The 23,632-nt window shown below is 40.6% G+C and overlaps 1 gene segment (V, D, J or C); it reads left to right on the plus strand.

Moving 5' to 3' along the window:
- The first annotated feature begins 18,886 nt into the window (after positions 1-18,886).
- On the plus strand, positions 18,887-20,205 carry LOC128539803 (Ig kappa-b4 chain C region-like). The segment is given in 3 exon segments: positions 18,887-18,897; positions 19,017-19,051; positions 19,795-20,205. Coding segments are annotated over 3 exon segments (366 nt in total).
- The last annotated feature ends 3,427 nt before the right edge of the window (positions 20,206-23,632 follow it).

Raw genomic sequence — 23,632 nt, forward strand, 5'->3', positions numbered from 1 at the left:
GACAGGAAAAGAAAAACAGGACCCAGCCTGGATGCAAAAAGACCAAAAACAACGGGAGAGAGGGGGGAAAAAAGGGTGAAAAAAGCTAAACTGGAGGATACTAGCTTGAAGCCAAATTAGACTACACATACAGGACTAGACAGGACACGAAACGAGCAGGCGATATGGCTAGCGACATGGGACAACGATCTGACACAGGACAACGGACAGGAGGGAATAAATAGGGCGAATGATTATATAAAAAAAAAGGGAAACAGGTGAGTGAAATCATCTTGATAGAGTAATGAAGAAAAAGTGGGAGGGATGGTGGTGACATCACAGAGACGCAAGCAGATGGCGAAGGATCAAAACAAATGCCATGTGCTTGAATAGACATGTAAACACGGGGAGAGAGAGAGAAAGAAAAGATGAAAACCTTAACGTTCAGACCTGGGATTTGGCAGTATCCCATCTGTGATCCGGTACAGGCCGATGAACTTCGGAGCCAACTTGCGTGAGGCTACCCTGAGAGTCAAGTCCTTGGTAGAAAGCCATACTCTTTGACCACTAACATAGTTAGCGGCAGGAGTCCGGTGGCGATCGGCCGCGGCTTTGGTCTGTTTACTAGCCCGGGCCAAGACCTCCTTAGCTTTTCTCCAGGTGCGCCAGCAACGTTGAACAAAAACCAAGGCAGACGGAACTGCCACTTCGAGTTCCTGTAAAGGGAACAGAGGGGGTTGTTAGCTAACAGAACACTGAAATGGCGACATACCTGTGGCAGAAACCGGTAGAGTATTGAGGGCATACTCTACCCAGGACAGCTGGTAACACCAGGAGGTTGGATTGTGGGATGCCAGGCAGCGGAGAGCCTGTTCCAAATCCTGGTTAGCCCATTGACTGCCCATTGGTCAGGGGATGGAATCCAGATGACAGACTCGTTGAGGCCCCGATCTGTCTGAAAAATTCCTTTCAAAACCGAGAGACGAACTGTGGGCCCCTATCGGAGACCACTCCTACCAGAAGACCATGAATCTGGAATACTTGGTCAACCACCACCTAAGCAGTCTCTTTGGCGGAGGGGAGCTTGGGAAAAGGGATGAAGTGGGCTGCTTTGGAGAAGCGGTCTACCACCATGAGAATGACGGTGTTCCCCCTTGACTCAGGGAGGCCAGTGACAAAATCAAGAGCTAGATGTGACCATGGGCGGGTGGGGATGGCTTAATGGGCAAAGCAGACCAACGGGAGGCGAAGATGAACTCTTGTTTTGGGTGCAAACTGAGCAAGCTGCCACGAACTCCCTGACATCCTTGGTCATGGAGGGCCACCAAAATCGCTGACAGATGGAGGCCAGTGATCTCCACACTCCTGGGTGACAAACTAGTCTAGATGAGTGACACCACTGGATGACTTTGAAGCGCAGTATCAAAGGAACATACAACTTGCCTGCTGGAATCCCTCTGGGTACACGCAGGGCCTCCTGAACCTTCCTCTCGACATCCCATAAGAGTGCGCCACCTCCACGCCCTTGGGCAGGATGGTGTTGATGGAGACCTCTTCTCAGGGGTTTCAAACAGGCGAGAAAGGGAGTCCGGTTTGGTGTTTTTAGACCCAGCCCTGTAGGAGAGTGTAAAATTTAAACGGCCTAAGGAAAGGGACCAGCCGACCTGTCTAGAATTTAGTCTCCTGGCCGAATTAATGTATTAAAAATTTTTGTGGTCGGTCCAGACCATGAATGGTTAGACTGCGCCCTCCAGCAGTGACGCCACCCACCCAAAGCCAGTCTGTCTGCCAACAACTCCCAATTACCTATGTCATAGTTCCGCTCAATAATAAACTGTCGTTCAGGATCTGGAGTAGACAAGACAGGAGCAGAGACAAACCAGGACTTTAATTTATCGAAGGCCTCCTGGGCCTCATTACTTCATTTAAACAGTACCTTTGGAGAGGTGAGCACTGTTAAGGGTGCAGCCATCTGACTGAAGTTCCGGATGAAGCGCCGATAAAAGTTAGCGAACCCCAGGAACCGCTGCAGAGCCTTCCGAGACTCAGGAGTTGGCCACTCAGCTAAAGATGTCGCCATTAAGACTGCGCATGTTTTCCCGCGAGATGCCGCAATTTAGCGCGCAGCGTGCCACAACTTGCTGGAGGCAACATTCGGGAATTTAAAATAAATGTTTTGTGCTTCACTGAACATCCGCCAGATGGCGCATGGAAGGACTTTATGAATGCTGAAGCAAACATGAATTTTATTTTGTTTTACAACAGATATTTCATAATGAACGTGTTCATATGTGCTTCGTGTTATTTTCATAATGATGAAATGAGATACCCAAATTCGTCCTTTAAAAGTTTTTTATATAGTTTTTGTGATGTCTTAACAGGGACAAAATAATGAAAGACATTGCAATGCCTCGGTTTAAATGGTATTGAAATTATAATAAAATTTCCTGATAGTAGGCTATCTGATAGTGGTAACTATGCAAATGTCTGAGATCGTGAATATGCCAACATATCTTATTTAAAACATTAAATATTGGCAGGGGAAACTGGCAGAATTGAGAATTATTTAACAAGACTGAGCAGACGTCTCTGCCTAAAATGTATGTTGCCAGCAAAACGTAGAATAGGCCTATATAGAAATAAAATGTTTAATAGTACCAATCAAATCAGACTTCATTATTACTTTGAGTGTAATTCACAAATTTATACAGTATGTGTTTGTATGTGAATATATTATATAAGTATGTGTTTGTGCGCGTGTCTTATATGTAACATATCATATTAAATGCAGTTCATAATAAGTGCATGTTGTTAAAGTGCACTTATGTGCAGATTTGTGGATATGTATGTACAGTAATGACGCAGCTCGTGCGGGGGGCAGTGCCGCACATAAACAGTTTAGTGTGCGCTCTCGGGTTAAAACGCACAGAGCACAAACTCTCTTTTGCTATAAATCCTCGGTAAAGGCATACAGTAAGCCCCGAGAACATCTTTAGTTTTTTTTTTTTTTTTAGTTTCCAGAATCCCGTCCGTTCTCGCGTAGACGGCGGAGCTCTGGTTATTTTTATTTTTATATTTTAAGGTGTGTGTGTGTGTGTGTGTGTGCGGAGAGTTTGTGTGTGTCCGTGCACGCGTCTCATATACAATGTATGTACTTCATATTATTTTCATAAGGATGAAACGAGATGCCCAAATTCGTGCTTTGAAATAGTTTTTGTAATGTCTTAACAGGAACAAATTTATAAAAGACGCGGCAATGCCTTAGTTTAAATGGTCTTAAATTAATTTAATTACCTGATAGTAGGTACCTTATAATCTGATAGTGTTACCTATGCGAATGTCCTGATTCGTGAATATGCCAACATGTCTTATTTAAAACGCAAAAATGTGTCGTCATCATCAGAAGACATGAATGAACTATATATATATATATATATATATATATATATATATATATATATATATATATGTGTGTGTGTGTGTGTGTGTGTGTGCAGTATATACAACGAGACAGCATGCTCACATCCCTGTTCTCACATTTGATGTAGGTGTGAAGTTATCAAACCGGTTTCGCGGATGGGGGAATTGGCAGAATTAAGGTTTAAAACTAATTAACAAGACCAAGCCGACGTCTCTGACTAAAATGTATTTCGCCAGCAAAACAGAGAAAAAATAGAAATAAAATGTTTAATGGTCCAATTAAATCAGCCTAATTACTTTGAGTGTATTTTACAAATTTATTGAATATATTATGTTTTTATGTGTATACAGCATGTGTTTGTATGTGAATATATTATAGGCCTATAAGTATGTGTTTGTGCGCGAGTCTCATTTGTAACATTCATATAAAATGCAATTCATGATAACACGGAGAGTTTCTGTTGATAAGTGTATGTCAAAGTATTTGTGTACATGTAATTAGGAGAAAAATCTCAATTAAGAATGTCTTGAAACATAATGCAGTAACTCTATAAGCCCGCAATCTTATTAAAGTTAATTATCGCCAGCCGGCACACATAGGCGACTCCGTCCCTTTGCCGCCTATTCAGGGAGCCTACGAATGAGCGAGTAGCGATAGTAGATTTGGGCGCACACCCATCACAGGCGCACGCCGTCATAGAAAGTAAAGTTGAGGATCACGATGCTCAACATCCCGGAGCCCAAACCCCATTTAAATTAAATTAACAAATATTGTAAGTAAACAACAATCGCCCACATTTAGAAAAGCATTTTTATTTAGATTATAAAAAAATAATCCTGCATGTATTTTAGGTGTTCCAGCTGCCACTGTTCTGGTGGCTCTATCAGAGTCAATCATTCTGTAACAAACCTGTAAATTTTCATGTAAAACAGGAACATCTGTATGAATAAATTGATATGATGAGCTATTGATCAGTGACTTATGTAAACGACTCAGTTCAGATGTAAGTAAATGGAAAGAAAGTAAATGGCTGCGCTGTTTGGGGGAGGGACGTGCTAATGATTTGGTCTGCTGTGTGTGTGTGTGTGTGTGTGTGAGAGAGAGAGAGAGAGAGGTGTCAAGAGGTCTTACATACTCATGAAAAGTCAAGGATTATTTAGTGAAACAGAGGATCTGCTGAAAAATGTTAGCACATCAGTCACCTAACCCCAAATAAAAGGTCTTTCTGAGTGTTATGATATAGTTAAAATAACAGATGTACAAACGGTGCGCACTGAATACTTAACCTAAGCCAGGCACGAGGATTAATAAACCAAGATAGCCCCGTACCCGTTTTTATTTTTTTTATAAAAATACCAAAGAATTGTATTGTGTATAGAGTGATTAAAAACAATGCAATTTATGCTATCATACGGAAAATTTCAATTTCTTCCATTCCAAGGATTAAAAACAGTAACAATGTCAACTTTAGAATCTAGAATCCAGAAGATTAAAATTACACAAATTTAAATCACTGAAAGTCTCCAGAAGAGCTTCAGATTTAAGAGGTTTTTAAAGTGTGGAGAGGTCCATTTCAGTTTCTCTGAATGTATAGGTGAGAGCAGCTGATTCACACCTGGGGAGGGTGCGACAACCCAGGATTAATAGAAATAAGAGGCCCTTACTGCATAAATGGGTCAATATATAATTGAGGGAGATTTCATGTCCATGAGATTTATCTCGCAAACATGCTTATTAAAATAAAATTTTAAAAGTCTTCAGTGTTCTTCATGATCTTGTCTTTACAAATTCCATAGTTAATTATTATGGAAATAATCATTTATTTATAAAAATTTACTAGATATCCATAAAATGTCAACTAAATAACCGTCCGAAATGAATTGCAACCACAATCTCATTACCTAAAAAATACCAAAAAAAAATTATTCAAAAACAGTTTTAATCATATTATTTACATTAAGTTGAGGTAATTTTGAACAATGTGTCTTTTTGGGCAATATGTCACATTTTCAATAGAAATTGACAAATTGAATATGTGTCCGAGAAGTCGCTGTCATCTAAGTTACCCATAGCAAATACACCCCTCAAGGAAGAGTGTGTTTTCCAAATCACATGACCTGCTCCACATGATGTCATTTCCTCCTGAAGAGAAAACTAGCAAGACTCCAAGGTATGTTCTCCCTCCACATTTTCAGTTATTTCACCTAAAGTAGTGCTTGGGGCAAATGTGTACTTATCATATGTCAACAATGTTACTACAATAAATTTATAAATAACTTTGAATTTCAATTTTACTCAGTTGTACATATAATATTTAGAAGAACCTCTCTGTAAAATGCCATGTGGTGTCTGGTGCTAGGCAACCATTTTGATTTTATCCCTAAAAACAGCAAAAATGTCAACTAGGTTACCAGTCACCTATGTTACTCTGCAAAGGTAACTTAGTTGACTAAGAGTAACATAGTTGACATTCATGACATGTTCTTATAGTTTTCAGGAGTTCATTTAATATTCCAATTGTACAGTAACTATAAAATACTTTGCAATAAATATTATAAAAGTAAACTTGTTTTCAGGCAAATGCCACGATTATCTGCTGCAGAAAAGCAGCGCCGTTACCGTGCACGGCGAGATGCTGATCCTGCAAAAAGGGAGGCATACTTGGCAAAAGGCCGGCAGAAATGGAGAGAAAAGAGGGAGCAAGGTGCATACTATAAGCCCATATCTGAACAGAGTGAGAGGGAAAAACGTGCAAAGAGAAAGGCCTGGAGAAGAGCCCAGGAACAGAGCAGACGCAGAAAGAAACAGGCTTTTGCTATTGTTACCCCACCACTGAGTCCTGACAGTGAGGAACAACCAGTTCCACAACCAGGAAGGTTAGAAGGTTATGTAGAAAGAACCTCAAACAGTACTATGTAGGCAGGCTATGTAGAAAGTACCTTAAACAGAACAATGTCTCATGAAAAAGTACTTGTTAGATTATAATGTTAGATTAAAATGCAAAATTACATGGTGGCATGGTGACAATTAATTTCAAATGCTTTAAGTGACACCTGCAATGTTAAAAAATAATTTAAAAATGTCTTCATGTAATTTCAGACAGAGAATACAAGGAAGAAGGACTAGAAGAAGACAGTACCAGAAAATATACATTGAGAATCACAAACTCAAGGAAAAGCTTAAAGCTCAAACAAAAACATCAGACAAATACCGTAAGCGCTATGAACGGCTACTGTGCAGCGTCGACTCTCCTAGGAAAAGAACAGAGAGGATGCTCGGAACAAGTCCAGTCAGTAATGATGTGCGGAGAACTCTGGTCTATCATCATGCACTTGTGAAAAGCCTCAAACAAAAATTTCAGTGTGCAGCAAAAGAAAAGTCCAGGAACCTAATCGCCAGAATCGTATCTGGAAAAATATTGAAAAAATACAGGTTCCAGAAAATCATTCATGACACACTGGGTGTCTCAGCCAAACGATTCTGCAAGAATGTGAACACAAATGGGGACGAAATAGCCTGTTTTGCCAGGAAAAAATACATATCCACACAATCAAAACTGCAAGACCAGGTTGTTGCCTTTTACACCAGGGATGACGTAAGTCGTTCAACAGCAGGTAAAAAGCAGACCGTAACAAAGGGAAAAGTAAAAAAGCAGAAGCGGTTTATGACTGACACCATGAAAAACCTCCATAGGAAATTCCTGCTGGAAAACGTCTCTAGCAAACTTTCCTACACACTCTTCTGCCGAATGCGCCCATACTGGGTAGTCCATCCAACCATTGCAGACAGAGATACGTGTCTATGTAAGGTGCATGAAAACTTGGAATTTATCGTGGAGAAACTTCATGGACTTAAACTTCTGGAGAGAACAGAGTTGGAATCTCTTGCTGAGGAAACTTGCTGTAATCCAACATTTAAGCCATGCATGTAGGCGGAATGCAAGAACTGCAAACTACAAGACCTCAAGATTCAGTCTGGCTATGATGGTCAAACCCAAGTTTCTTGTGTGCAGTGGACAACTGAAACTGTCCTCAGAGAGAAGAAAAGTGGTGACAGCAAAGAAAAGTTGCCTGTGAATACCACCGTGAAGAGGGAAATGGAGAGTTCTTTGGAGGACCTGATTGAGACTTTCCAGAAACAGCTCAAAAAGTTCAAAAGGCACTTGTTCAACATCAAGACCCAGTTTAACTACTACAGGGAATTGAAAAAGAACATGAAGAGTAATGAATGCCTCATACACATTGATTTCTCTGAAAACTACTCTTGCAAGTTTCACAAAGAGATTCAAGCTGTCCATTTTGCCTCTTCTCATCAACAAGCAACTCTTCATACAGGGGTCCTCTACATTGGTGGTAAGGAAGACCACTTGTGCTTCACAACAATTTGCCATGCAAAGAAAAGGGTCCACCTGCCATATGGGCACACCTCTCCCCAGTACTTAACCATCTCAAGGAAACATGCCCAACAGTGTCAATTATCCACTTTTTCAGTGATGGTCCCTGCTCACAATACAGGCAGAAGGGCAACTTTTACATGTTGACAACTGAATTGTACAACCAGGGCTTCACTGCGGGCACTTGGAACTTTTTTGAGGCCAGTCACGGAAAGGGTGCCCCCGATGGGGTAGGAGGCCTTCTGAAGAGAACAGCTGACAGATTGGTGAGCCAAGGTGAAGACATTTCCACTGCTAAACATCTTTTCAATGCATTGGTAAACACCAATACAGCTGTCAAGATCTTCTACATTGAAGAGGCTACAGTGGAAAAGGCCATACAGCAGATGCCACAACGACTCCCCACTGTACCATGCACTATGCGGATTCACCAGGTCATCACGCAAGCACCAGGGAAACTGACATACCGTGATGTGAGCTGCCTGTGTTCAACAAGGCAGATTCTGCAATGTCAGTGTTACCAAGCTCAGGCCTTCGACTTCAAAGTCAACTCTGCTGTTCCTGCATTGCACCAAGAACAACCAGACCTTGAAGTACAGTGGGATAGAGATGACATTGTTGGTCAGTGGTGTGTCATCAGATATGACGATGAGGTTTACCCTGGAACCATTGTTGAAGTGAGTGAGACACATGTTCATGTTAAGTGCATGCACAGAGTGGGACACAATCGTTACTACTGGCCAATGCGAGAGGATGCGCTCTGGTATCCATTTGAGGATGTGCTCAGGTTGATTCCTGCCCCACAGCACGTGACAGCACGTCATGTTGAAATAAAAAGAGATGTGTGGGAAGATATTGCCAAATCATATCTTCATGGCTAAGGACATGCGCACACACACACACACACACACACACACACACACACACACACACACACACAAACAAACACACACACTCAAAGATTACTTGATTGAGCTTGACAAAGTCATTGAAAAACAAACCATAATTGGCCATGTTCTTGGGTTAGAAAATGGGGAGTGTGTTCTGTCTCCACCGGTTTCATGGGTGCCTGGAAGTTGGAGGGTATGCCAATGTTTTACTTGGGTTCTAACATATGAATGTTTTTGAGATACAACAGTTTGCACAATTAAAATTTTGATCCAATGCAGCACACTTATTCTGTTAACCAACAGAATAAAACACTAATTGGTTATTGTTACTTATTGCAGTGCACTATAATTTTTTGTTCAATACAATGCACTACTGTAATTCATTCCACAAACAAGATTTTCAAAATGTTTACATGGTGGAATTTTTGTGTAAGTGCTGTTTTTGTTGTTGTTGTTTTCTATGTTAGGATCTCTTGCTTATGATATATGTGCTTGTTAATAAAGTTGTGATTGATCCTTGTAAACTGATGTGTGTCTGTATTTCTCCTTTATGTCATGAAATATTCAACAGGTCTTGATTAAATGCAGTAAAAGATTAGCTAACATATAATAATTGATATAGTTTAGGATTGTTTTTGTTAAATACATCACCCTACTTTGTCATGTCCAGTCAACTATGTTACTTTTGTCAACTATGATACTGGGCTGTCAATTAAGTTACCATTATGTTTTTAAAAAATATATGTATTTCAATGGTTCCCTAATCTCCAAGTAAATATTTAGAAACTGAGTAGCTGTCAAATATATACCTCAGCATAATTTCATCAAGAAAATATCATGAATCAAGCAGTTTGGAAACAAAATATACAGACCGGTTACTTCAGTACTTGAAATTTGGGGTTTTAATTGAACAAAATGTGTATTTTCTTAATTAATTGGGTATTTTAATTGAAAAGGTAGGTAAATAGACACATATTGTTCCAAGAGTAATGCTTTTTTTAAATGTCTGACATTTACTTAAAGTTAAAACTTATAGGTTTTGTCCGTAACATAGTTGACCAAATAATGAGTAAACTTCTTGTTTTTAAAACTAAATATCTGAAATCAATTATGCCTGAGCTTGGCAATGACTAAAAACAAAATATTTCAGGGATGATTTATCAGGGAAGATAATAATATTTTGTAAATAAATATATTTTTTCCCAGAATTATTTAAACTCAAAATCTCCCACAATTATATATTGACCCAAATATTATTTAGTACAACAACATTTCTCCGCGCTCGGGAAAACGTTTTGGTGCGGTTGAGCGCTGATTAGACTGTAGGAAATGGAGGAAATTAAAAAGAAGAATTTTTATTTAGACTATTAAAAAAAATTACCTGCGTCTATTTTTAGGCGTGCCAGCTGCCACTTTTTAGTTAGAAGTTTTCAATACAAATCTTATAATGCCCACATGACAAACATTCCCCTTGTTAATATTTTAACTATTAATTTTACTATTTTAGCTATTACTATTTAGTTTACTTTCAAATAACATTAAAACAAGAATAAAATGTTTAATATATAGGCCTATTGTTGACTACATTTGGGCCGTGTAACAAGTTTGACTCTAAGTTCACGGGCAGCACCATGAAACACGGACTCACGGCAAGGTCGTACGAAAAAAAATGGGAAGAAAAGGGTTAAAGGAGTGAGGATGGAAAGGAAGAAATGTGCAGGTTTGGTTGGCATGCGGGCACGGCCTGGTGAGCGGTGGGCAGCGGACAGAGTGGCAGCGTGGGCCCGCGAGGACAGCAGCTCCTGCCTCCGTCCGCTCGCGCTGACTCTGCTCTCCGCGGATGGCCACACCGGCCCCTCCCATCTCTCGCTACGTTTGAAGTCCCTGGGGCGCGTTCCATTTGCCCCGCTTGCATGCCGCACTTCCGCGTTGTTGCGCGCGCGTCGCATTTGCACCGTGTAGTAAAATCCACTGTAACCCAACAAACCCCGAGGATTTTATAGCGCGGGGTGCAAGCCAGGGATCATTAGCAAGGATAGTTCACCAGCAGTGTCTAATTCTAACTAAGCCCCGCTTCTTCGCATATCTAAAGGAGAGGACGCCTAACTAGTGAGCGAGGAGCGATATTAATTTGGGCGCCCGCCGTGACAGGCTAAAAAACCCATTCTCCTCAAAAATGTAACAGATGAGCACTCTGATTAATGTGCAAAAACTATAATAAAACTATATAAGACTACATAGTCTTTATAAGACTTTTATTTAAGCGCACTCACAATAACGAAAAAAACTTTATGATTTTGTAAATAAGTTATCAATCATAAGCAATGTATTGTTTTTGGTGAACTTGAGCGCGTCAGAAAATGATGGCAAACGTTTTTTTTAAATGGTCAGACTTAGTCTGCCTGCTGTTTTTTCTGACGCATTTGCAATCATCAGTCAACTTCTGCCAGTGTGCTCTGGAAAACTTTTTGCGTGCGGCTGATTATTCACACCTGGGGAGGGTGTATTATTTGCATTTGAATGTGTCTGACATTGCAAAGCACGCACAGTAACACTTGGACAATGGAATATTGCAGAACGTGCGAGTTGACGCCCTTGCACCGGTCACTAACCATTAAAATGTTGGATTTGAATTAAAATGTCACTTATATTCGTGTTTAATTAAATTCTTAAATCATCGTGTTCACCCATGGGTTTACTGCATAAACACCAGAACAAAAGGTCTATGGACAAAACGGAGAAGTTTCTTTTTTCATTTTTTTTCATTGATTTTACTCATGCAGCACTTTTAGTATTCATAGCAAAAGCAACCCAACAGTGTGATTAAAGTACCCGAAATAACACAAAATTTTGACCCAGCATAAACAACCCAACGATGTGTTTACAGAAACCCAGCATTTCTTTTAGTGTACTACTACAGTACTAACGAATGAAGTGCAGTCAAAACCTGGGGATTCTGCGTGCTGTCGCGTTGTATTCAGAGAGTAGTACATATTTTTGTGGGTTTTTTTTTTCATGTCTGTTGTTTTATGGATAAATCTGCTCATATCTGCGCACGCGTTTATCAGCCTTTTGATTAAAAAGCCGCATGCGCAACTCACTTTCACTTTGCATAAGATTGTATATTTAAAGCACATAAAAACAATAGAACAATTGTTTTAGGCTAACATATCATCATTGTAGTCTTTTTGCACACACGCGCGGGTGTGTTACAATAATAATAAGAATAATAACAATAATAAATTCGGAGCACTACTACTAAAAATAATTATAACACTGATTGAAGAAAGCGCAGTCGAAGAAGTATCATCATTAAAGGAGAAAAGAAAATGAAGAATAAATACATATTAGTATTTACAGTTTGAGCTCAACACGTTTATGAGCTCCGTCGTTTGCTGTCAATAGGTGCCTAAGAGAGAGAACACATTTTCGGCTTCAGTAGACACAAAATACTTCAGACTGAATCACAACTGCCCCCTACAGGTAATGAAGGGCATTTTCACAGCTTGCCGCGCACAGCCGCGGCAAGTCGCGGGATCCCTTTTCTCGAAACGTGCGTTTTTAATGCCGACATCTGTACCGCTCTTATCTTAGCAGGGCTGGCTCTGATCTCACCCGCCAAAATCACGAACCCCAAGAATGAAACCGACCTTGCACGGAAGACGCACTTCTCCGCTTTCACGAATAGTTGGTTTTTCAAAAGCCATTGCAACACCTGGCAGACATGCTGAGTGTGTACCTGTAAAGAGGGAAAAAATATCAGGATGTCATCCAGGTACACATAGACAAATTGGCACATAAATGTCTATTAGCACATTATTGACCAGGGCCTGGAAGACAGCAGGAGCATTGGTCAGACCAAACGGAAGGACTCGGTAATCAAAGTGTCCTGTGGGTGTGTTGAAAGCTGTCTTCCACTTATCTCCCTCCCGAATACGGATAAGATGGTACGCGTTGCGCAGGTCAAGCTTGGCTTCCTGCAAATTTTGAAAGCTGAAGACACAAGAGGGAGGAGGGAGGGGGAACCTGTTCTTAATGTTAATGTCATTCAACCCATGATAATCCATACAAGGATGCAAGGAACCATCTCTCTTTTTGACAAAAAAGATCCCCGCACCCGTAGGAGATGAGGAGGGATGGATGAGGCCGGCTTTGAGGGACTCGTTAATATATGTGTCCATGGCGTCTCTTTCTGGACCTGAAAGGGAATATAAGTGACCCTTGAGCGGAGAAGTGCCTGGCAGGAGCTAAATAGCACAGTCGTAGGGGCCATAAGGAGGCAAGGACATGGCCCGGGCCTTGCTAAACACCAGCTGCAGGTCGTGGTACTCTGCCGGGACCCCAGACAGATCAGAAACCTCCACCTACAACACAGGACAAACAGAACCAGAAAAAGGGGCAGGACCAAGACAAGAAGCAAGACAATTTTGGCTCCAAGACAAGACAGAACTTCCAGACCAATCAACGTATGGGCCATGTTGTACCAACCACGGGTGCCCCAACACTATAGGAGCACTAGGAGAGTTCAGAAGGTACAACGTGGTTTCCTCACAGTGATTGCCTGAGACCACTAGGCTAACCTTGTGTGTCTGATGAGAGACAGTTGTAAGAAAAGGTCTTATTTAGGGGTCGGGCAGGGATGGGTTCAGGCAAGGGAATAGCTGAAATACCCAATCATGCAGCTATCGAACTGTCAATGAAATTACCCTCAGCCCCTGAATCAACCAAGGCCGAGTCAGATAAAAGTGTGCGAGAGGAGGGGAATTGCGAAAAAGCAATAGCACTCACCAGGATCCCCCGCTTCAATGGTGAGCCTTGGCTTTTGCTGGGCAGACTGCGGCAAAGTGGCCTGGCTTGCCACAATAGAGGCACAGACCCTTGATCAGACACAGTTGCTTCTCCTGGGGTGTTAGACGGAGGCATCCCACCTGCATGGGTTCAGGGTCTGGCAGGTCAATGGTCGCCAAGGGAGGGTAAGAACCCTCCACCCTGCTAGAGGAGCGGACCATCCGGCGCTGGTGCCGACGACAGAGACGAGCCTCGATGCCAAGTGCAGGTCGATGAGGTCTTCAAGATTGCGGGGCAAGTCGTGAGTGGCCAGTTTGTCCTGTATGTCCTCCTCGAGCCCGGCCCAGAACATTGCCCGACAGGCTGCCTCATTCCAGTCACAGGAGGCTGCTAAGGTCTTAAACTGAATGGCAATCTCTGTGACTGCCTTGAGCTTGTCTGCTGCCTGCTGTCCTTTGACAGAATGGTCAAAAAGCCTCAACATCTCGTGTCAGAGCTCGTTAAATGAGTCACAACATGGGGCTCTGGACTCCCAGACAAAAGTTTCCCATTCACGAGCTTTGCCCGTAAGAAGAGTCAAGACAAATGCCACCCTTGTCTCTTGCGCCGCGAACGTGCGTGGCTGGAGGGCGAACACTACAGAACATTCTGTCAGGAAGGCTTGGAAGGAGTTAGGGTCCCCGTCATAGGGAGGTGGGTTGTTGCAGCGGGGTTCATGATTAAACGCGAGGAGAGGTGGGCAGAACCTTCTTGAGCACCTTCCCGCTGGAGTTCCTGGATGCGCGCAGTGAGGTCTGCCACTTGGTTGGTGAGGAACACGACCTCTCGTGGTGCTGGTTAACCGGGTCTCATGCTGGCCCAGGAGCACCCCCTCTTGGGCCACTGCTGATCTGATGGGGTCTGGACCTGCTGTGTCCATGCTGGTCAGATCGTTCTGTCAGGAAATCAGAACGGACACACAGGTCTCCTTCAATATTTTATTTGTTGCAGAGATGCTTTGATTCAGGCAGAAAAAAAAACAAAAAATAATAATGATAAAAATAATAAAATCAGGAACAAGCGGCACTGTTCTGCAGCGCTGTGCAAACTAAGGAAAGAAAAACAGGACCCAGTCTGGATGAAAAAAGGACAAAAACAATGGGAGAGAGGGGTAAAAAAGGGTAAAAAAAAATGGAGGATACTAGCTTGGAGCCAAAATAGACTACACATACAGGACTAGACAGGGCACAAAACGAGCAGGCGATATGGCTAGCGACATGGGACAACGATCTGACACAGGACAACGGACAAGAGGAAATAAATAGGGCGAATGATTACAACGAAAACGAGGGAAACAGGTGAATGAAATCATCTTGATAGAGTAATGAAGAGGAAGTGGGAGGGATGGTGGTGACGTCACAGAAACACAGGCACATGGTGAAGGATCAAAACAAATGGCATGTGCTTGAATAGACATGTAAACACGGGAAGAGAGAGAGAAAAAAAAGATGAAAATCTTAACGATCAGACCTGGGGTTTGACAGATACGTCATGCTGGCAAGGGATGGATGCTCGGCTCCAAAATGCTTACATCAAGAGACAAGTTGTTAAATCTCAGGATATAGAAGTTCAAGAGGGGAAATGGAGTCAGAAGGACTGGAGGCTTAACTCCAGGGAATTTTTACAGTAGTGGACATGGTGTACTATGTGATGTTATAATTACTGAGAGTTGTGAGTTAGTATTTTGTTCTGCTCTACAAACATTATATCACAGTGTCCAGTATGTTAGAGTTCACATTAATATTAATATAACTATTTGTGTGTGTGTGTGTGTGTGTGTGTGTGTGTGTGTGTGGTTGGTTGGTGTTGTGTGTGTGTTCTCCAGCTGATCTAGTGGTGAACCCCTCTGAGTCTCCACTCCCGCCTTCCTTTCTGCCTGCTCTCAGCCTATTCTCCACAGGGAGCGTTACTGAGTTGGATGATGCCAAAGTGAAAGATACAAAGCAGTGGTATAAAACTAACTAATCATTTAAACAGTGATGGCAAGAGCTCAGCCCATTTATAACACACACAAACAATGTTCAGGTGAGGCCAAATAGAAAAGATTACTTACATGTACTTTGGAAGCTAAAGTTTGGGAGCAAATGTCAAATTAACAGATACTGACTGGCTGGAGTTTTCCCAAGAATATTAAAGCAATCTAATGCATTTCAGTAAAAACCAAGATGGCGCCGGTGAGGTTGGCTGCCGTCACAACTGCTCCGACCTATTTTACTTTGTTTTCATCTTTTAAGTTATCTTTCAGTAACTTTAAACAGGCTAATTCATTACCATTGAGTGCATTAGGTACTATAGAGACACTCTTGTTTCTGTTGGTATACAATGTACTCACAATTCTACGTTTTTAACTCTGAATCCAAGCTGGCCGAGTGAGATTCTGAGGGAGAACAAAGGACGCGACGCGGCGGCCCGCGAGGGAAACGAGCCGGCGTCAGGAACAGGCTGAGAGCCTGTGCACACTGCACACCTCTGCCTAGCATCCTGCTCGCCAACGTCCAGTCACTGGAGAACAAGCTCGATGACCTCAGAGCCAGGGTAAAGTTCCAGAGAGACACATTCGGGACTGCAATCTCCTCTGCTTCACCGTGACATGGCTGAACCTAGCGGTGCCGGACCACGCCATCTAGCCGGCCGAGTTCTTCTCGGTTCACCGCATGGACAGGACGCGGGACGTGGGAAAGTCAAGGGGAGGCAGCGTGTGTTTAATGGTGAACAACAGCTGGTGCAACAGGACAAGCGTTGTTCCTCTTACACTCTCCTGCACACTAAACCTGGAACTAATGACCATCATGTGTCGTGTCCTTTTTATCTACCTCGGGAGTTTACATTGGTCATCATTGAAATGTTGTATGTTGTATGTTGTATGTTTCCCAACCAGAAGCCGTGGGTGGATAAAACCATCCGCGACACTCTGAGATCTCTGCCTACAACGCGGGACTTTCGTCGGGAGACATGGAACCGTACAAGGCTGCGTCATAAAACGTCCCGAAGGTATAGAGCAGCGCTAGTGAAAGAGTAAAAGAGGCGAAGCAGCGCTACGGAAGGAAACTACACTCACAGCTCCAATGGAGTGATTCTAGGAGCCTGTGGCAGGGACTGAGAACAATAACAAACTACAAAGCACCCACATCTGGTATGACGAACGCGGATGTGACTCTGGCAGACGAGCTGAACACTTTCTACGCTCGCTTCGAAGCTGCAGCTAAAGACGCTAGTGATTCACAGTACAAAACAGGATTTTACAAAATTATACACTAAAGAAAAACTATCACCCACACAAATAGACACAGTTTGAGTCAAATTTCAGTCTGATATGATGCACATGTTATACTGTAGGAACATGACATTAGGAAATGTCATGAATATAACGGTCCTTAAAGGAGTCTTACACTGTGAGCAGGTAACACGCGTCCTCTAACGCCTAGCTGCTGTGGCCAGAGATAAAAGGGCTGTCTGGCAAGTAGGGTCAAGAAGGCTTTAATCGTCATTTCAACCATATATAGTTTAGTACACTGTGAAATGAAACAACATTCCTCCAGGACCACGGTGCAACATACAGTACATGCAACATAAGTTAACAGAAACTAACTAACTAGGACACCTAATTAGCTGACTATCTAAGACAAACCAAATTTACACCAGAAATTATCAAAAACTACTCTAGAGTACTATACAAAAGACATTACTATACAAAGGATAACAAAAAACAAATAATGTGCAAACAGAAGCAGCAACATGACATGATGCAATAAACTGTGATATACTGAGATAGTGGTTTGAGGTAGTGCAAGTTAATGGAATGATAGATAAAAAAAAAAAACACCAGTAAACATTGCTTATGAATTGCAAGTAGTGGCATAAATGAGAGAGAGTCCTTGTGCAAATAGCAGCTGAAAATATAAATATTTGCAAATATACACAAATATTGCAAAAAAAAAAAAAAATGTCAGCCTGCTTTGTAGCCAGTTAGTCATTTCATCCAGGTTTGAAGGTCTGCAAAAATCCTGGATCAAAAAAATTTTTTTTAATAAATTTGCAAAAATCTCAAAAGAAATTTTTTCATGTTGTCATTATGGGGTGTTGTGTGCAGTATTCTGAGGAAAAAAATGAATTTAATCCATTTTAAACTTAGGCTGTGACATAACAAAATGTGGAAAAAGTGATGTACTGTGAATACTTTCTGGATGCACTGTGTATGTATGTGTATATATATATATATATATTTACAGTAGTGGACTGTGTGTAGTGTGTTGTTATGAGAGATTTCTAATTCAAGATGAGAGTAAGTGTAGTGTGGTAGTGCAGTCTCTCTACAATCTGACTGAGGGAGGTTTTTGTGCGACTCTATAACACTGTGTGAACACACAGCTGCTAGGACAGTGAGCACTCTGACAGTAGTAATCTGCTGCATCTTCAGTCTGGACTCCACTGATGGTCAGAGTGAAATCAGATCCAGATCCACTGCCACTAAAACGAGCTGGAAAACCTGACTGTCGCTGATTTACAAGTTTCATAAGGAGTTTAGGAGCTTCTCCAGGTTTCTGCTGATACCAGTGTAACTCCTCACCAGCTGAGCCCTTGTACACTGCCTGACTGGTTCTACAGTTGATGGTGACTGTTTCTCCTGGAAGAGCAGATTTCACTGCAGGAGTCTGAGTTACTGTGACTTGACCTCTGCACTCTGTAAAAATATATTCACCATTAAACGTAAACATTATAATACATAAAAAGTGTATTTGTATGAAAAGACCATTATAGAGATAAAATCTGAAGCAGTGTCTGACCTTGAGTCCAGAGGATCAGTGTCCAGATGAAGACGGGGATCAAAGTCATGGTAGCTGTGGGTGAAGTTGCTGTAGCAGCAGCTCTCAGTCATGAAGTGTTAAAGTCACAGCGCTATAAACACTCCCAGAGCACTGAAGCATGTGCTGCTAATGCAAAGTGTCTTTGGAATGTTCACCACATACCCCCAATTTTACTGTAATTCTCACACTACTACAGTGTACCATTATTTTTGTGAGTTTTGCTTCTGGGGTCAGATGAAGATTTTTGGTAAAATGCCTGAGATGCATAAATAAGTGAATTTAGAGATAGAAGCTTAAACTTTCACTGGATGTGTTTGTACTATATATTAATTCAGCATCAGAGCTGTCAGTAAGTAAATACAGTACATACTGTTTTTAACTGTAAATTAATGTTTAGATTATTGCAGAATTTAAATATTACATCATTACTTTTAATCAGTCTAAAAATTGGAGGAATTGCACTGTTTAATCTAGTTACTGTATATGTCTAACAATATAGCTGCACCCTCAAATCTTTAAATTTGCAATTTTAGTGTATGAAAGTAAAAAAAAAAAAAAAAAACACCAAGACATGATAAAACAGTTAGAGAGTTAGTTTGTATCTGTTTTGTAATAAGGGGTTTAAATGGATGGAGAGAGCAGTGAGTTTAGAGCAGCAGGGTTTTTGTACGGCCACTAAACCTGTTTGTATCACTGTGGAGGACTTTTGGTGGAGGAACCAAACTGTCTGTGGGCCGTAAGTAACCTGTTTACTATTGACAGAAATACAGTACAGTGTGTAAAATGTAGTCTCTGCAATGAGGTAATGTTCACATTAAATATCCATGTGTAAGAATATGTGTTTCTTTTCTAAATTTACAATCCTTCTTAGTGATTTGTTTTCAGTCACAAATTATCCAGTTTCCTAAATGTTCTGTGTTTTACATGTTTTACAAAATGTATCTGACTGTAGTGCTAATGGCGAGTTTTTATTTAAATCCACAAACAAAATTTATATTGCTCTTTGTAAATATTATTTTGGGGTTTTTTTTCATTCAATTAAATACTAAATTAAATCTAATTTCTCAGAGACATTGGACCTATGAATATGAGTAACATGTAGAAGCCTAAAGTCAATTTATTTTAATGACAAACATTATTTATGCTAAACGGTGTTTAAGTTTAAATATTATTAAAAATTAATTTGAACATGCAATAATCTTGAGTAAAGAAAATAAGTATAGATTCATTGCAGGTAATGATTCTGAATACTGAATATTCAACATAATTCATGTTTAATGTTCAGCAAAAACAGTAATTTAACTCATGTAGATATAAGATGTAAAAAGTATTATAACTGAATATGAAATGTTAGTGATGCTCCACTGAACTCAGTTCTGCTCTATAAGATATTAAAGGAAGTGAAACACACAGTGAACTGAAATGAAGCCTGAGTGACTGACAGCTGTCCATTCCTGTCTCAACTGTACATGTGTGTAGGTCTCACCCGGCCCAGTGTGACGGTGCTGCCCCCCTCCAGTGTGGACCTGCAGCAGGAGAAGGTCACACTCGTGTGTGTGGCCAACAAGGGCTTCCCCTCGGACTGGAGGCTGACCTGGAAGGTTAATGGGAACAGCTGGACCTCGGGGGAGAGTCACAGTGCTGATGTTCTGCACACAGACGGCCTCTACAGCTGGAGCAGCACGCTGAGCCTTCACTCGGAGCAGTGCAGGAACAAGCTGGTGACCTGTGAGGCCTTCAAGGAGAACCAACCTACTGTGGTGAGCACAGTGAACATAGAGCAGTGCTCAGAGCTGTGAGCTCACACACACTTTACTCAGCTCATATTCTACTTCTTCACTGTGCTTCAAATGTCCTACTTTAAATAAAAGCTTTTGTTCAACAATGAAACAGCATTCTGATTTTCATTATTTTGTATTTTTATAGACATAACTTTTTATCACACACTTCTCAATGTAACTGCTTTGCATTTTAAAATATCATTAAACTCCAGAACAGAAACTTCTTAAGAAATGACAATTATGAGCTAGAAATCTAAGAACATATGATCCTGCTGGGATACTTTGCTGTAAAACAATAATTATGTAAACATTTTAAAGATTTGTTAAGAGTCAGATTATTGAGCTGATACTGAATCTAAAGTTACATGAAATTATTAATAATAATAATAACTTTAACTGAATCCATAATCCTGTTTAACATCTGCACACACCACTACTCTATTCTGGTAGCACAAACCCATCCCATGCAAATCCAGGTTGCACACACTCCTCACTTCCTGCAGCTGAATGTTTGTGAGGTTAAATATCTCTCAACCTGGAAAGTTGAAACTTGAAATGAGCAAAGATATCTGTATAATCTCTGTCTGCTTAAACAATGTTTAAATGATCCACATTTTTATTTATTATGAACTGATTAACAACAAAAAGTGAAATTTGTGACAAACTGTTTATATTGAAGCTTGCGGATGCCATATGAAAGAAATAAAACACTTAGGTCTGCATTTATAAGAAAATCATGAGCTTTGGGGTAATAAACACTAACTTTGCTTCCAGTTAAGCTATATTACACCATCACTGTCGGCTGTTTTTCAATAAAAGTGCTTATAAATTATATTACAGTGGAACCTTGGATTATGAGCATAATTCATTCTGGAAGCGGGCTCGTATTCCACAATGCTCGTAAACCAAATAAAGTTTTCCCATAAGAAATAATAGAAACTCTAATTATTTGTTCCACAGCCCAAAAAAATAAATACATAAAAATAATTAAGACGAAATATAAAGTAAAAATCAAACAAATTAACCTGCACTTTACCTTTAAAAACCTCCACCTCACCTTACCTTTTACCTCCACTCTTTTTACACACGCGCGCACACATGAAAACGCTGGTTTTTCGGAAAAATAAAGAAAAAAATCTCCCTAATGACACTCGGTTGGGTGACACACTAACAGAATCACTGCTGTCAAGTAAAAAGAAAACAAATTAACCTGCACTTTACCTTTTGAAAGAATCGCGACAGAGCAGTGTTTCTGTGGAAAGCAAAGAAAGAAAGTGTGTGTGTGTGTGTCTGTGAAGGCGAAAGTAGGAGGGTCGGTGTGTGTGTGTGTGTGTATGTGGCATGGTCTCCATTGACGCACGCGCACACAGACACACACACAGCAGGCAAAGAGCTGGCTAAGCCTTAAGCAGAGAGAAAAAATTGAGTTTTAACGTCTCTAATGAGACTTTCTTTTGCTTTACACGCGCGGTGTACACACACATACAGACACCAAATAAAAGATGTTTTACGCACACACACGTGTTCATAGTGTTATAGTAAACAGTACACGCGTTCACGGATGTTGATTATACCAGTAAGAGACTAGCACTAAGACCCAGCAGGGGAGACAATTACCCACAATTCGGCAGTGCAAGAGTGAGAAAAACCGTTGGTTTAGTTGTAATCATGTGACGGTAGGAAACAAGAAGCGCATGTGTGATATACGATACTCAGTACTCGTAAACCAAGACTTGTTAGTTTTCTAAATCAAAATGTATATAGTTATTTATAATTATTATGCTATTTTATTGTAATAGTATATATTTTGTGCTTTTAAAGTGTGCCCATAAAGTTGTAAAGTGACTCAGTGGTTTGTATTTTACATAAACATTTAGCAGTCAGACACAGTCAGACCCTGGATAGTTAGATGGGCTCTAAATTTTAATTTAATTTCAATTTATTTTATTTGTATAGCGCTTTTAACAATTGACATTGTCGCAAAGCAGCTTTACACAATCAAATGAATTATTTAAGTTTGCATGAAATGTGAATGTGTATGAATCAAAATGATAAGATTGTCTCTGATGATTAAGCCGAGGACGACGGCAACAGTGGCAAGGAAAAACTCCCTGAGATGGTAATAGGAATGGAAACTTTGAGAGGAACCAGACTTAACAGGGAATCCATCCTTATTTGGGTGATAACGGATAGCAGGAATTGATCTGCATCATACTGTGTGAGACTGGGAGTTCAGTATAACAGGAGATGTGTTAAAGTTAAAATGGAGTCTAGTTTGTTCCTGGAGGCTCAGGTAGACAATAGGAACTAGAGTTCTTGTCCATGCGACAAGATCTGCAACCAGAAGCAGAAGGGGTTTATACGTCAATAGTAGTATTTTAAAATCGATGCAAAATTTTACAGGGAGCCAATGCAGTGTGGATAAGATAGGGGTGATGTGCTCATATTTTCTGGTTCTAGTGAGAACTTTCGCTGCTGTTTCCTGACTAGCTGAAGCTTGCTTATGCACCTAGTTGAACAGCCAGACAGTAAGGCGTTACAATAGTCCAACCTAGAGGTGATAAAAGCATGAATTAGTTTTTCTGCATCATTTAGTGACAATATATTTCTTATCTTGGCAATATTTCTGAAGTAAAAGAATGCTATCCTGGTAATATTATCTACATGAGCTTCAAATGAAAGGCTGGAATCTATAATCACACCGAGATCTTTCACTGTTACACTTTATGAAACAGAAAGGCCATTTAAAGTTACAGCATGATCAGAAAGCTTACTTTTAGCTGCTTGTGGTCCTATGACTAGAAATTCTGTCTTATCAGGATTAAACAGAAGGAAGTTAATTAACATCCAATCTCCTATGTCCTGCACACATTGATAAAGTTGTAATAAAGTAAATGAGTTTTTTTCTCATCTGGTTTTGCTAAGACATATTATTATGTGTCATCAGCATAACAATAAAAAACTAATACCATGCTCATAAATTATGTTGCCTAGAGGAAGCATGTAAAGGGGAAAAAAAGCAATGGGCCTAAAACTGAACCCTGTGGAACACCAAACTCCACTGGTCATCATTTAAATCTACAAACTGATAACAATCAGTCAAATAGGATCTGAGCCACAAAAGGGACGTTCTCTTAATTCCTACTACATTTTCTAATCTGTGAAGGAGATCTATCTGATGACACAAACCTGCTTCAACTCAGAAGGGTCAAAAGCATAGAGCATGAAAGTATCAATCCCTAAATGATTGACTGAACATATTATACTTCTACAGTTTCATTTCTTAATGCTGTTTATTCTGAAATGCTTTAACGTATCTTCAATGTATTTTAGTCACATTACTACTCACCTCTTCTAGTCCTTCAACAGCAATAGAGTGCTAATACACACTAAAGACTTTATGACTAGAAGTGTTTTTTTGCCTTTCAACACATAATGTGACAGGATAGGCACCAGATCCAACATGGCCCTGACCACCTAAAGCATAAAGTGAAGATGAATAAATGAGTGTGAGTGATGTATAATTATGTAATTTA

The sequence above is a fragment of the Clarias gariepinus genome, chromosome 2 (assembly GCF_024256425.1).
Source record: "Clarias gariepinus isolate MV-2021 ecotype Netherlands chromosome 2, CGAR_prim_01v2, whole genome shotgun sequence".
In the NCBI taxonomy this organism is placed as follows: Eukaryota; Metazoa; Chordata; class Actinopteri; order Siluriformes; family Clariidae; genus Clarias; species Clarias gariepinus.